This window comes from Zeugodacus cucurbitae, chromosome 2, assembly GCF_028554725.1.
Source record: "Zeugodacus cucurbitae isolate PBARC_wt_2022May chromosome 2, idZeuCucr1.2, whole genome shotgun sequence".
NCBI classification, from domain to species: Eukaryota; Metazoa; Arthropoda; class Insecta; order Diptera; family Tephritidae; genus Zeugodacus; species Zeugodacus cucurbitae.
The window spans coordinates 75763042-75778183 of NC_071667.1; the positions used below are offsets into that span (position 1 = coordinate 75763042).

The 15142-nt window shown below is 32.7% G+C and overlaps 3 protein-coding genes across 6 annotated transcripts; 1 reads left to right on the forward strand and 2 right to left on the reverse strand.

Moving 5' to 3' along the window:
• The first annotated feature begins 342 nt into the window (after positions 1-342).
• Myo1b_1 (unconventional myosin-Ib) lies at positions 343-7359 on the forward strand. 2 transcript variants are annotated; one of them, XM_011182762.3, is made up of 21 exons: positions 343-500; positions 614-872; positions 942-1057; positions 1118-1188; positions 1244-2289; positions 2348-2411; positions 2577-2590; positions 2645-2729; positions 2904-2998; positions 3069-3216; positions 3279-3377; positions 3494-3717; positions 3880-4127; positions 4190-4326; positions 4642-5231; positions 5647-5706; positions 5806-6137; positions 6206-6341; positions 6490-6642; positions 6706-6833; positions 6911-7359. In XM_011182762.3, exons 2-21 carry the CDS (start codon positions 768-770, stop codon positions 7032-7034), a joined length of 3975 nt encoding a protein of 1324 aa, XP_011181064.1. In that variant the 5' UTR covers positions 343-500; positions 614-767; the 3' UTR covers positions 7035-7359. The 2 variants fall into 2 exon arrangements, with proteins under 2 accessions (XP_011181064.1, XP_011181065.1); XM_011182763.3 differs by lacking the exon at positions 5647-5706.
• A 1482-nt stretch (positions 7360-8841) lies between these two features.
• On the reverse strand, positions 8842-11820 carry LOC105211367 (uncharacterized). The gene is made up of 6 exons (XM_011182755.3): positions 11558-11820; positions 10808-11153; positions 10396-10723; positions 10160-10319; positions 9836-9990; positions 8842-9776 (listed from the first exon to the last, which is right to left on the reverse strand). The coding sequence occupies exons 2-6, from the start codon at positions 11142-11144 to the stop codon at positions 9128-9130; spliced, it is 1629 nt and encodes a 542-aa protein (XP_011181057.1). The 5' UTR covers positions 11145-11153; positions 11558-11820; the 3' UTR covers positions 8842-9127.
• On the reverse strand, positions 11558-15095 carry LOC105211369 (uncharacterized). Of its 3 annotated transcripts, XM_054231002.1 has the most exons (7): positions 14817-15066; positions 14533-14589; positions 14106-14451; positions 13694-14021; positions 13462-13621; positions 13229-13383; positions 11558-13169 (listed from the first exon to the last, which is right to left on the reverse strand). In XM_054231002.1, the coding sequence occupies exons 3-7, from the start codon at positions 14440-14442 to the stop codon at positions 12521-12523; spliced, it is 1629 nt and encodes a 542-aa protein (XP_054086977.1). In that variant the 5' UTR covers positions 14443-14451; positions 14533-14589; positions 14817-15066; the 3' UTR covers positions 11558-12520. The 3 variants fall into 3 exon arrangements, with proteins under 3 accessions (XP_054086977.1, XP_011181060.1, XP_011181058.1); XM_011182758.3 differs by lacking the exon at positions 14533-14589 and having other exon boundaries at positions 14960-15095; XM_011182756.3 differs by lacking the exon at positions 14533-14589 and having other exon boundaries at positions 14817-15021.
• Between the last annotated feature and the right edge of the window lie 47 nt (positions 15096-15142).

A 15142-nucleotide genomic window follows, 5' to 3' on the forward strand; every position in this document is an offset into this window, starting at 1 on the left:
ATAAGCTGTACATAATAAGGTGTTTATTTAAAAACTGATAAATTTGGAGAAAAATTATATTTAAATAAAGTATATATATACAATTATATAAATATATATGTAGGTAATGTTAAGTACAGGTAATACATTTTCTAAAATATTTTTTTGAATAAAAAATTAAAAAATCAATTACTCAAAATTAAGAAGCTCTAACTAAATAATGTTTTATATATTATTATGTATATTTTTTATTCCAATTGCTTTTGTAAAAAATGTAGTATATAGCATGTTACATTTTATAAAAAAAAATTGTTCTAACGTTCAATAAAGTTCCACTGTAGTTGAAATGTCAAATGTAATAAATGTCGATACAGCAAAATGTAAAAGAATGTGAAAATGCTTGAGGGTAACTGTGAAAAATTGTGCTGGTTAAATTGCTAATACAAAATAAAAATAAACAATACAATATCAAAATGCAATTTTAAATAAAAGTTAAGCAGTTTTTAATATTTATTTTGAAAGTAAGTAAAAACTCACAATGATTTCAATGTCCAGTACAAAATCTTTGGGCTATTCCTTCTTGACATCACAAAAGAAATCTATGTGAAAAATATTAAATAATTTGTTTGTTTAGTTCTGCAAACATATTAATTTGTTCGCTGCATTGGTGATGGTAATTCACCAGTATGGATTGTTTTTTAATTGAGGCAAATAAGTTAAAATAAATTGTTGAACACAAACGCTAACCGAACTCTGAAAATAAAAACAACACATCTACATTGAACATAATGGAACAAGAGATTGGAACATGGGACTCAGTTCTGCTGGAGAATCTTTCTGAAGATAGCTTTATTAACAATATCCACCTTCGCTACAAACGTGACCATATATACGTAAGTAAAGAAGCGTTAGACATCTAACGGTAGAGATATATGAGTGTATATGTTTTTTATTATATATAGACATACATCGGAACATCTGTTGTCGCTGTGAATCCATATCATCACATATCAGAACGAACGTCGGACACTATACGCAATTATGGCAGCAAAGGAATCTTTCAGCTGCCACCGCATATGTAAGACAAGACAAAACAAATTAATTTTCTTTAAATATATTCTAATCGCTCCCTAAACAGTTACGGTTTGACGAATTTAGCTTTTCAATCCCTGAAGGACCAAGGCGAAGATCAGTGTATTGTACTAACAGGTTGGTTTGTTTTTTTTAGTACAATAAATTTTTTAACATATTGTCTACTTTTAAGGCGAAAGTGGCGCAGGAAAAACAGAATCATTCAAAATGATCGTTAATTTTCTCACGCATATTCAAGACAAAATCACAACATCGCAACTATTTAAAAAGGAAACACCGAATTGCAGTACCGGTAGTGGTTATGTTGGTTATGTTCAAACACATCGGCGTACATCTAGCAATTGTTCGGTTCCAAATGTTGCTTCATATAAAAAATCTGATAGTGCCATGACAATAACAAATACAGCTCGCCGTCAGTCACTTTCGCCTGGTCCAGGGCCACGTCGTTGCAGCACTGCAAATGCTTCCGCACAACGCATTCGCGCTGAAAGCTCAGATCGCAGTCAAGGTCGGCGTAATATGCGAGAGAAAATTGTCGACTTCGATTTCTCTCATCACAAAAGTACTGAAAATATTTCATTTATCGATGGAAAAGCTACATCACGTACTATTGATAAACATCCGTCAAAGTCATGCTTTAAGCACCAGCCAACACAAACAGCCCCTATTAACACTGCCAATCTAATAAACTCAAGCTTAGCCACATCATCGAAATACCTGCATAGTGCCCATCAATCTGGAAGCGTAACTAGCGGCGGTTGTCGCCAGTGTGGTCATAGTAGATGTACACGCGCTTTGGCTCTCGAAATGGATACTCGCAATATGCCATTCAAAACAAGCACTGCACACAGTTTCTTAGCTGGTCCTTCAAGAGCCATGCATCGCGGTAGCTTCTGCAATTTATTGCGACAACATTCCACTGAAAGCCAAACCGACCGTTCGTCATTGATTGGTTCAACACAACGTATATCTCTTTACGAGGCACACAAACAGAATCAGTTGGCCACCGCCACTTGTACGATCATGCCAAGTAATGTTGCAACTGGTGCACAAACTTCTTCAACACTATCGCTCTCAGGGACAATGAATATGCCAAGCACAAGGTCGCGTCGAAAGTCACCGAGTCAAAGATTGCGGGAATGTGTCACTTGTGCCGATGTTTTTCTAGAAGCCATGGGAAATGCGGTTACCTTAAAGAACAGCAATTCCAGTCGTTATGTATGTTGCACGTATTAATTATTACATAGTTTTAATATCGCAACTAATTTTCCCATAGGGCAAACTATTTGACATTGAAATCGACTTTAAGGGTGACCCGATGGGTGTGCACATAACTCATTGTAAGTATAATTAATAACTTTTGCAATTGAAACACAACTAAAAATAAAGCTCTATGTTGTAAAATATATATATAGTTTGCAAATAACCTTAAAATTTATGCTTAATATTATTTGATAAACAAATTTAAATATCATTCCTTTCATGTCTATCAATTATTTTACAAGTCATGTTGGAAAAGGTAAATAGTGTTGCGATGTTTAAAATTTAACTAAACAAAATTGAATTATTTCAGACGCGCATTACCAATACCAGTGTTGGGGAACGCAATTTTCACATATTCTACCAGTTGCTGTTGGGAGCTGATCTACCATTGTTAAGTGAGTTTGTATCCAAAACAAAAATTAGCAATCGAGTTATTTACATTTATTGGCAAACATGTCAAATTGACAACTGACAATTAACAGGTCGTTTAGCGTAAATAATCAAATTCAAATATTTAAAATTATGTGAAAGCTTAGTTATGTATATACATACATTAATTTCTTCCATAGAATCCCTCAAACTATATAGGAATGTGGAAAAATACGATATCTTAAGGAATACAACTGCCATTGAAGAAGATCGCGATAATTTTCATTACACCAAAGTATGTGCAATTTTTATCATAATTTTATAAAAATTCTAAACTATATTTAATTTGTTTATTTTTACTTTAGAAATCTCTTGAAATACTTGGTTTGTCGTGTGATGAAATTACCGCCATACTTCGTGTCATTGCAATCGTTTTAAAGTTAGGAAACTTCATTTTTGTGCCCATAACCAATATCGATGGAACTGAAGGCTGTCAAATATCAAATGTTTACGGTATTTATTATTAATTTTTTTTTTAATATTTATATATGTATATAATTACTTTATCTTTGCAGAAGTGCAAGAGACAGCACACTTACTAAGTTTAGAAGCTCAAATCTTAATAAATTGCCTTACTCGAGCCAATTGCTCAAATAGCACTATGGAAGATGTCGGTAAGTTGCTTTGAAACTGTAATATAACATCTATAGTATATAATAAAATTTCTGAATGTAACATAACCTCAAAATTATAATTAATTAAATATTTTATATTATTTTAATATTTACAGGCTGCGAATTAGATGCTCGTCAAGCAGCCAATGCACGTAACACCCTCTGTCGCACACTTTATGGCCGGCTATTTACTTGGTTGGTGAATAAAATCAATGAAATACTAAAATCTACACAACGTGAAAAGAATTTAGCTTTACTCGATTTTTACGGTTTCGAATTGCTTGAAATCAACTCTTTTGAGCAATTCGCCATAAATTACAGTGCTGAAAAGATACACCAGGTAAATATATAGACGCTCAAATTAGGTTATGTTATAGTAAATATTTATATTGCTTAATCATAAATTATTTTATTTAGTTATGAATATAAAACTGTTCAATATACAGGGTGCTAATTCTAAATACCATTAGTTTAATAATTATTAAATTTTTGTAAATTTCAGAATTTTGTTCACAACATATTAAGGCTGGAACAGGAACTCTATATACGCGAAGGGCTCGAATGGACACGCGTAGATTTCTTTGATAATGAGTCAATTTGTGAACTTATCGATAAGCCAAGTTATGGTATTCTAAGTATTATTAATGAGCCGCATCTCAACAGCAATGAAGCACTTTTGCTACGCATACAACAATGTTGTGCAGGACATCCGAATTTTATAAGCGGCAGTCAGAATTCAATGTGCTTCAAGTGAGTTAACCGTTTATTTATGCAAACACTTCTACAACAAAAACAAATGTTTTTCTTTTTAGAATACGTCATTTTGCCAATGTCGTGAGTTATTCGATACATCGCTTTTTAGAAAAGAATTCGGACGTTTTGCCGAAGTATGTTAGTGGAGCAATGTACCAAAGTAAACTGCCTTTAGTTCAAAGTCTCTTCCCAGAAGGTAATTCGAGTAAATCAATTTAAAGAAGTTATTTACTTTCTTATTGGATAAATACATTGTTGTTATTATTATTATTATTTATTATTATTATTATTTTTTTTATTGTTATTATTTTATTATTATTATTATTATTTTTATTATTATTATTATTATTATTTTTTTTTTATTATAATTATTATTTTTTTATTATTAAAAAGCATTTTTAATTTTTTTGTGTGTGTGCGTGTCTTCGAAATGTATAAATATTATTTTGCTTTGATCATATCAATCATACCTTGAATCGTAGCAATAATTTTATCATGCCATCTTTTTCAGGCAATCCTCGACGCCAAGTGAGCCGCAAACCAACAACACTGAGTTCGAACGTGCGTACCCAATTGCATACGTTATTGGCCATAATAAAGAATCGACGCTCCCACTATGTGTTCTGTATAAAACCGAATGAATGCAAGCAGTCGCATACCTTCGATTTGGCATTGGTTCAGCATCAGGTGCGTTATATGTCACTAATGCCATTGGTGCATCTCTGTCGCACGGGGCATTGCTTCCATTTGCCGCATGCCAAATTCTATAATCGCTACAAACTGCTGAATAACTCAACTTGGCCGCATTATCGTGGCAATGTGAGTACGGACAATGGTCCACCGAGTTGCAGCATTGTGGAAGGTGTTGCGCTCATCATACGCCACTTGCCGCTACCGGCGGCGGAATTTACAATCGGCACGAAAAACGTGTTTGTACGCAGTCCGCGCACCGAGTATGAATTGGAGCAATTTCGCCGAGAACGCATCAATGAATTAGCCATTTTGATACAGACTAAATTTCGTATGTATGTGGCGCGCAAACATTTTCTACGAATGCGGCAAAGCCAGATTATAATTGCGAGCGCCTGGCGCACATGGCGGGTGAGTAATTTCGTTGGTTGGGATAGTAATGTTTTGCATTAGTTTGTTGAATGTGTGTAGATGAATAGAAAAGACGTTTAAGCAGTAAAAATATATATAGAGTGAAGTAGTTGCGCTAAATTTATAGAATTTTAACAGTTACAAATTTATTATTAAATTTTTATTTAGCTGTCTAAAGTTATTTATTTAGTTAGTGTTTTAAGCTGCTTTGTTGTTGTTATAGTTCAAATACTTAATTTGTTTATTTATAGTGTATTTAAATGCATATATATGTATCTACATGCATATATATGTAGTTAGTTACATGTGTTAAAAACTTACAATCATACATACAAACATACAGACATACATATGTGTTAATAGTTCGTTGTTCGCTTTTGATTGTTTCTAATGCATGTGCTGTTTAATTATAAAGGAATGTCGCTTTAGCATTCCCTTTAAAGGCCGAAGACACCTGTGGAGTCTCTATCGCAGTGTAAGCATAACACTAACAAAATTTGAACACAAATGAATGCAGCATCCATTTCTCATTGACTTTCCCAATTTCATTTTGAACGTTTTACTCTAATTTCAGGCACGCAAAGAATATACGGTTATGAAGTATAAACGGCAAGTGCATTGGGCTGTCGATATTATATCCAGATATTATCGACATTGGAAGATACGTCATTTTCTGTTAACCATACCGATGCGTTTGCCACCAAACACGTTAAGTCCGCTCTCAACAGAATGGCCAACAGCGCCTAAGTTTCTTGCTGAAACATCGCGTTTACTTCGTGCCATCTACCATCGTTGGAAATGCTATATTTACCGCAGCTCCTTTGATCAGACCTCACGCAATCGTATGCGTGAAAAAGTTACTGCCAGTATTATCTTTAAGGATCGCAAAGCATCATACTCTCGGAGGTGAGCTCATAACTTTTTATATACATATTTGGTATACACGAACATAATCGTACAATTTCTTCGTGCAGTGTTGGTCATCCGTTTGTGGGCGATTATGTGAGGCTGCGGCATAACCAACAATGGAAGAAAATGTGTGTGGAAACGAATGATCAATATGTGGTATTCGCTGACATTATTAATAAAATCACGCGCTCTAGTGGAAAGGTATGGTATTCTATATATATATACTTACTTATATATGCTAAGCAGCTAGATATACTTGTCTTACAAATTATTAATTAATTTAACAAGCATATATATAAAATATAAAATATTTAACACCTAATCCAATATATTTTTGTTAAAATTGCAGTTCGTACCGATTTTGCTGGTGTTATCAACATCGTCATTACTGCTGCTTGACCAACGTACGCTGCAAATCAAATATCGCGTGCCTGCATCGGAGATTTATCGCATGTCCTTAAGCCCGTATCTAGATGATATAGCAGTATTTCACGTCAAAGCGGTAGAAAAATGTTTAAAAAACAAATTTTTAAATTCAAATTTCTAATTATCCATTTCCTTGTAGTCTGAGTTTGGACGTAAAAAGGGCGACTTTGTTTTTCAAACGGGGCATGTCATCGAGATTGTAACCAAAATGTTTCTTGTCATACAAAATGCAACAGGCAAACCACCAGAAATACACATTAGTACCGAGTAAGCTGCGTTTTTGAAATAATAATACTTTACAGCAACAAAAGCTAAAGCATATATGTATATATTTTCCATTGCAGATTCGAGGCCAATTTCGGTCAGCAAACAATTATATTCTCATTTAAATATGGTGGAATGTCCGATTTGGTGCAATCTCAACCGAAAGTTACACGCAAAGCGAATCGCATGGAGATTACTGTGTAATCATATATTGGATTAGCTTAGGTGAATGTGTTGTCAAAGTTTCGAAATGTGATTTGAAACTGTGGTAGATTAGATGACCGAAGTGTTTCAACCAGATGTTATAATAGACTCCTCTTTGATCGCTGACAATCAGCTAAACAAAAACAAAAAATAAAAAAAGCAAAATAATCTGTTATTAATGAAAGTAGATGTTCTTTTGATTTGTGTTTTTAGATGCTGGTCCTTTATTTACTTTACACATAGTTGTTATTGATTTTTATCCAACACTTTACTTAATAATTTGTTTGACTCAATAAAAATAATGAATAATTTTCATTTTTTTTAATCGTTATAATCTTTTTATATGTAACACACGCATAAATTTCAGTTTTCTCAAAATCATATAATTCATGCATACAAAATTATACAGTTCAATATTCTATTGCAAAATTAGTAGTTTTCAATGCACCTGCAAGTCTGTAAAAGCTTTTTTTTTAGTTTCGGAAAATGATTTGTACTTTCAATTAATAAATAACCAAAAATGTTATTGCAATAAAATACAATATTTAAATTTTAATGTTAGATGTTTGAATTGCATTTATCAATATTTTTTTAATTACAGATTTTAACTTAATTACTTTACATTTTCGAAAATGTTTATATCTTTTCAATTATTGCAAATTTTACCATATTTTAAGCATTTCTTACAATTATTAAATAGTTATCCCTTGTATACGAATTGAGAACAGTATATTGAAATATTCGCAACATCGAGCAACAAATGCTTATTAAATGGTATTTTTTCTATTAATTCATGCAAGCTTGTTCAGACTGCTTTTGAATATACATAAATATATGTATATGTATATTTGTACACTCGTAGCTGTTATGCTTTTAGTTCATTGAATCATGAACTTTAAATGTTAAGTCATGTAATTGTTATGAGAAGTAAGAATTTTAAAGCGTGTAATAACGTAAAATACCGATGAAATTGTTAAATAACGAATAAATAAATTACACAAATACCTTCATATATACAACATTACATACATTATATAAAGTACATTTTCTGAATATGCCTGTGGATTCAAATTAATTTTAAGTAAATTGACGTAGAAAACCTGTCTACCTGTGTCTTAATATACTAACACCTTGGGCAGCATACAATCAGTGTTCTTCCAAAATGTCTACGTATTATTTAACAACTCAGAAGAAAGTTAGAAAACAAAACACAATCCATCTTTCGCAGAAGTATTTAATGTTCAATAAAAGTTTACAGTGTTATACTCATATTGTAACTGCATATATTATTTTTCATGTGTAAACTCAATTTTAGGAAAGTCAAATAAAGTAGTTATAAATAATTTTGCGCATTCATACATTTTTTAAATGTTTTTTATGCTTAACTCTGTTGGGTATTTCGTAAAAATTTTTGGGGTGTCAATCCATTTGCATAAGGAGTCAAGCACGTTCAATATAACTCACTCTTGAGAATAAATAATAACTGTTATATAAGTATTATTAAAAACCATAATTAATAAATGCAGTTTTAATAGTAATGAATAGAGCAGTGTGCGACCTGGTATCCCGTCGGCTGGACTTGTCGGTTCACACAGGCTTGAGTAATCAACAACAATAAAGCAACAACAATAACCTGATATTAAACCATTGCTTCTCCAAACAACGTAGCTCGCAAAAAGAAATTTTGGATCCACTTCATTTTATTAAAATTACGTATGGCTCCGGTTAAATAAAAATTAAAAAACTAAAACCTTAAAATATATCTTAATTTAAATAAATAATAAAAAAATAAAATAATTTCCCCACATTTGTCAATGATTAAATATTTGTTTATTTCCTTTTTAATCCATTTATATTTGTAATATAATATTAATATATTAATTTTTGGTATACAATTTTATAATTAAGCTTCAGCCCATATTTAATAAAGGAAGTGTACAAGTACATATAGAAAATTATAAATATTTGATCCCTTTTTCTCACCTTGCCAAAAAGGTGGTTTCCACATACCTGAAATATTAGTTTAGTTATTAAATGCAAGTAATTTCATTTCTGCTTAGCACATCTATACGATCATAGATAAAACAGCACAATTATAATTTCGATCGAGGATTTTTCAGCATTTCTCTTAAGACGCGGCGTAAAATTTTGCCACTTGGGTTTTTTGGAATATCATCGACGAAAATTACTCCACCACGCAATCGTTTCGCTGGCGATGCGTGTTCGGCTACAAATTTAATAACATCCTCTTCACTTAGCACAACATTCGCCTGTTTAACAACAAATGCTAACGGCAACTCGCCAGACGCTTCGTCCGGTTTTCCAATAACTGCCGCATCTTTAATCTTTGGATGTGTCAACAATAAAGCCTCAATTTCAGCTGGCGGCACTTGGAAAGCTTTGTATTTAATGAGTTCCTTAATTCGATCCACAATGAAAAACTCAAAATCGTCGTCGTAGTAACCGATATCACCGGTATGTAGCCAACCATCTTGTATAACACCCTGTGTAGATTTGGTATCCCCGATGTAACCTTTCATAATGCAATCACCTTTGAAACACAGCTCACCACGTTGATTGGGACCAAGTGGTTTGCCAGTTTCTGTGTCAATTACTTTCGCGTAAATACCCACTTTAAGACTGCCCACACTACCCGGCTTGCAGGCCGCATCATTCTGTACCAGAAGACTAAGCGTTGATTCACTTAAACCATAACCTTGACGGATGATAGGCACACCAATCCTGCATTGAACACAAAAACATACTTCATTTTTAATACATATTACTTATACGCTACATACCTTTCTGTAATCAAATCCTGAGTTTCCTTGCTTAGTGGGGCTGCACCGCAAAGCAAAACCATTAGTGATGACAAATCATATTTATCCACAAGTGGATGTTTGGCCAAAAATACCATTAATGGCGGCACCATAAACGCCATTAAAACGCGATATTTCTAAAAGATACACATACATACATATGTATATAAATTGAGTTATATTAACTAAGCTTAAGTTTAGAAAAACTAAGTAAAAAGCAAATAGCTTAAGGAAACTTTCTATTGAAATTCCTCTATTCGAATTACTATAAAATTAATTCACTGAAATCAGTTAAAATTTATTCACCTCAATGGCTCCCAAGAAAAGGTTTTCATCAAATTTAGGCAAATACACCAAGGTGGTTCCTAGAACTGAAGTTGTAATTAATGTAAGGCAGCCAAATGCGTGAAACCAAGGTATGACTGTTAGCAATGTAATCTCTCCCATTGGAATGGATGTTGGTTCACTATTAAAATTTACAAAAAATAATAATATTTAATACATTAATTCTATTAGAAAAATAAAAATGTAATTATACTTACAGCTGGGAATCCAGTGTAGAAAGAATGTTGTACTGTGTTAGCTGGACGCCTTTCGGCAAACCGGTGGTACCAGAAGAGCAAACAATCAGTGCGACATCATCCTTTTTGTTCGCCACAGGCGTCTCAAAGTAGTCTTTTGATTTAATTTTTGTACTGTTCATAAGCTCATCAAAATTGAAAATTTTGTCATTTGAACTATTGGTGCCAAATGCAACAATTGATTTCACAAAACTATTATTTTTTGCCACTTTTGCAATAAGATCTACAGTAAGTTTTGAAGCAAACATCACTTTGGGCTTCGATAAATTAATTGCATGATGCACTTCGCCTGGAACAGAGATATGATATATATTGAGTTCAACCAATTTATAAAAAGTATATCTTTATAATTTTAAAAATTACTTTTACTTACGTTCAGAATAAGTCACATTTAGTGGAGCAACCGTAGCGTTGACAGCGAATGAGGCGAACAAGGTAATAGCAAAACGAACATTATTCTCACTAGACAATCCCACGACATCACCTGGTTTAACTCCTAAATGTTGTAATACATGAGCCATCCGTACAACGGAGTCATACATATATTTAGCCGTATACTCTTGTCCAGTTACAGCATCTATCATTACTGTTTGTGTGCCAAAGCTTTTATATTTCTCGAGAATAAAATGTCCGAGAGACTTGTAGGCATGAGTTTCAGTGCATGTAATTGGTCCGGCATAGACAATATTTCCAGGAAGCAAGGTAGTCATGTTGGTTTACTAGGAATTGACGTTAGAAAATAATCATTATTAATTACATACACTGTAGCATAGTTTTAGAAAAAAAAAATAGCATGAAAGCCTTAATGCACTTTGGACCAAAGACCACTTGGGGTGCAGATAGTTAAAAAATAAATTTTGTGATAGCCACTATCTTATCGAGATTGAGAAAACCAACATATAAGTATTTAAATTGCAGTTTGATACGTATATTCGACAATATTGAGTTAATCTTTATATTTTGTAAAATTTTCCATTTATATTAAGCATACATACATATGTGTACATATATAATTAATATACAATTTACACTCAATGCATCAAAGGTCGGCTTTTTCCTCAGGTGAATGTTGATTTTTATTATAAGTATATGTAAGTAGAATAAGAATATTTTAGATACTTACGTTTATTGATTAAAGTGTGCTAGAATTAATTATATATTTTTCTTATCAGGTACTGTATTTTCCGACCGACCACTAGTATATATCCAAAATCGTAGAGTATTGTTTATTACCAAACAATTTGCATCTGACACGACCACTACCTATTGTAGAACTGATTAAAAAGTTTCAATCTGTCTATATTTACTTTTTTGCTAGTCATCTACAATGCTAATTATGTACAACAAACAGGCACATGAACTATGCACATGAAGTAATACTTAAAGGTGTATTTCTGAAGTCTGATAACAAGGGTAAATAGAGATGAGCCGATAGTAGTAATTGGAGTCGATACTTTTAACCAAAATGTCTTTGTCATACCTAATCCAACAGAGAAACCAACACAAGTATACATTCATTAGAGAAACAAGATAAATATAATATATTATATGATTTTCCAATTCACTATCCAATAGGCTTTATGGAGTTCTATTATCGGGGAATACATGATTTGTATCATACATACATATATAGTAAATAAGGTAAAAACACTTAATTAAATTTAAAACTAAGTTAACTACTTTAAACAAAATTAATAGCAAATGTGACCGGAACTCCATAGTACAAGTCCTGGACTTAATCCTTTGCGCACGTCAGAAACAAAGTGATACTTTTCGAATGGAAAAAACCTCAAACAACTACATAATATTTATGTAAATAATATTAAAACAGAATTTTGAACAGCTTTCCAATATTTTACATATTTTTTATTCCATTTATAATTAAAATTAATATTAAACATTAATAATTAAGCTCTAGCCCATAAACAAAGTATACATATAGAAAATTATAAATATTTGATCCCTTTTTCTCACCTTGCCAAATCGGTGGTTTCCACATACCTCAAATATTAGTTTAGTTATTAAATGCAAGTAATTTAATTTCTGCGTAACACATCTATACGAACTTATAGATAAAACAGAACAATTATAATTTCGATCGAGGATTTTTCAGAATTTCTCTTAAGACGCGACGTAAAATTTTACCACTAGGGTTTTTAGGAATATCCTTGACGAAAATTACTCCACCACGCAATCGTTTCGCTGGCGATACGTTCTCTGCTACAAATTTAATAACCTCCTCTTCACTTAGCACAATATTTGGTTGTTTAACAACAAATGCCAACGGCAACTCGCCAGACGCTTCGTCCGGTTTTCCAATAACTGCCGCATCTTTAATCTTTGGATGTGTCAACAATAAAGCCTCAATCTCAGCTGGCGGCACTTGGAAACCTTTATATTTAATGAGTTCCTTAATTCGATCCACAATGAAAAACTCAAAATCGTCGTCGAAGTAACCGATATCACCGGTATGTAGCCAACCATCTTGTATAACATCCTGTGTAGATTTGGTGTCTCCTATGTAACCTTTCATAATGCAATCGCCCTTGAAACACAGCTCACCACGTTGATTGGGACCAAGTGGTTTACCAGTTTCTGTGTCAATTACTTTTGCGTAAATACCCATTTTAACGGTGCCCACACTTCCCGGCTTGCAGGCCGCATCATGTTGTACTAAAACAGTAAGCGTCGATTCACTCAAACCATAACCTTGACGAATGATAGGCACCCCAATCCTGTATTGGATATACATATAAATATAAAATATTTGTTATTACAAATTTCTCTCTCTTGCCTCTTTGTTATCAATTCCTGAGTCTCCTTGCTAAGTGGTGCTGCACCGCAAAACAAAAACATCAACGATGACAGATCATATTTATCCACAAGTGGATGTTTGGCCAAAAATACCATTAATGGCGGCACCATATATGCCATCAAAACGCGATATTTCTTAAAAATACACATACATTTGTAAATAAAGTGTGGATGACATATATTAATTAACTAAATTCAGTAGGATTTATTTACCTCAATTGCTCCCAAAAAGAGTTTTTCTTCAAATTTAGGCAAATACACCAAAGTGGTTCCCAATATTGATGTTATAATTAATGTAAGGCAGCCAAATGCATGAAACCAAGGTATAACTGTTAGTAAAGTAATCCCGCCAATTGAAGTGGTTGTTGGTTCACTATTAAATTTTACAAAAATAGTATTTAGTACATTTATGTTATGAGAAAAATATAATTTTAATTAAACTTACAACTGTGAATCCAGTAAAGAAAGGATGTTCAACTGTGTTAGCTGGACGCCTTTCGGCATGCCGGTGGTGCCAGAAGAGCAAACAATCAGTGCGACATCTTCCTTTTTGTTCGCTACAGGCGTATCAAAGTAGTCTTTTGATTTAATTTTTGTACTGTTCATAAGCTCATCATAATTGAAAAAGTTATCATTTGAACTATTAGTGCCATATAAAACAATTGACTTCACGAAATTGTTAGTTTTAGCCACTTTTGCAATAAGATCTACAGTAAGATTTGAAGCAAATATCACTTTGGGCTTCGATAAATTAATTGCATGATGCACTTCGCCTGGAACAGAGATATGATATATATTGAGTTCAACCAATTTATAAAAAGTATATCTTTATAATTTTAAAAATTACTTTTACTTACGTTCAGAATAAGTCACATTTAGTGGAGCAACTGTAGCGTTGACAGCGAATGAGGCGAACAAGGTAATAGCAAAACGAACATTATTCTCGCTAGCCAATCCCACAACATCTCCTGCTTTGACCCCTAAATGTTGTAATACATGAGCCATGCGTGCTACGGAGTCATACATATATTTTGCCGTATACTCTTGCCCTGTAACTGCATCAATCATCACTGTCTGTGTACCAAAACTTTTACATTTCTCGAGAATAAAATGTCCCAGAGACTTGTAAGCATGACTTTGAGTGCAAGTAATTGGTCCGGCATAGACGATATTTCCAGGAAGTAAAGAAGCCATGGCGATTTACTGGGAAGTGTAAATGTTCGTTATTTAATTTCGTATCCAGATATGTAGTATATGCATGGACGTGTAAATGTATATATTTACAGTATAAAAAGAATTGCACAAAAGCGCTCATGTACTTTGGATCAATTCGAGCCTGGGCTGGAAATTGTTTGTAAACATATTTTGTGATCCATAATTGATTCGTAGCTCAGTTTAAAAACGTATATTCGACAGAATTTAATTACCCTTTGTGTTTTATACATTTCCTTTTATTTTAAACTTAAGGATGTATGTATGTACATATGTAAATAAATTTTACACAAAAGGAATCAAAAGTCAGATTTTTCGTAGTGTTGATTTTGAATATAACTATAATATCTACTTACTTTTTTTAATTTGATATAATTAATCCAATGTTTTTCTTATCAGGTACTATATTTTTAGAAGTAGAGCTATACACAAATTTTATTCTTTTAGAGCACTTGTTTGCTAATTAAAGCTAAAAGGTTTCACCTGTCTCGATCACTACCTTAATAGAACTGATTATAAATCTGGATCCCTAATTATTTACACCAATGCTAGACATTCAAAACGATATATTTAGAATAAAGAGAAGGCTCATGAAATATTACAAAACGTATTCTTCTAAAGTTTGATAAGAAATGTACATAAATAACGATGAGCCGATAGTAGCATTCATAGTCGATACTTT

Excerpts from the sequence above, each read along its gene's own strand:
- Myo1b_1 (XM_011182762.3), top strand. The coding sequence starts at position 768 with ATGGAACAAGAGATTGGAACATGGGACTCAGTTCTGCTGGAGAATCTT. Across the intron at positions 873-941 it reads ACAAACGTGACCATATATAC|ACATACATCGGAACATCTGT; the intron begins GTAAGTAAAGAA and ends TATTATATATAG. Across the intron at positions 3,718-3,879 it reads GTGCTGAAAAGATACACCAG|AATTTTGTTCACAACATATT; the intron begins GTAAATATATAG and ends TGTAAATTTCAG.
- LOC105211367 (XM_011182755.3), bottom strand. The coding sequence starts at position 11,144 with ATGACTACCTTGCTTCCTGGAAATATTGTCTATGCCGGACCAATTACA. Across the intron at positions 10,320-10,395 it reads TCTACACTGGATTCCCAGCT|TGAACCAACATCCATTCCAA; the intron begins GTAAGTATAATT and ends AAATTTTAATAG. Across the intron at positions 9,991-10,159 it reads TTTTCTTGGGAGCCATTGAG|AAATATCGCGTTTTAATGGC; the intron begins GTGAATAAATTT and ends TGTATCTTTTAG.
- LOC105211369 (XM_011182758.3), bottom strand. The coding sequence starts at position 14,442 with ATGGCTTCTTTACTTCCTGGAAATATCGTCTATGCCGGACCAATTACT. Across the intron at positions 13,384-13,461 it reads TCTTTTTGGGAGCAATTGAG|AAATATCGCGTTTTGATGGC; the intron begins GTAAATAAATCC and ends TGTATTTTTAAG. Across the intron at positions 13,170-13,228 it reads CAGGAATTGATAACAAAGAG|GATTGGGGTGCCTATCATTC; the intron begins GCAAGAGAGAGA and ends TATCCAATACAG.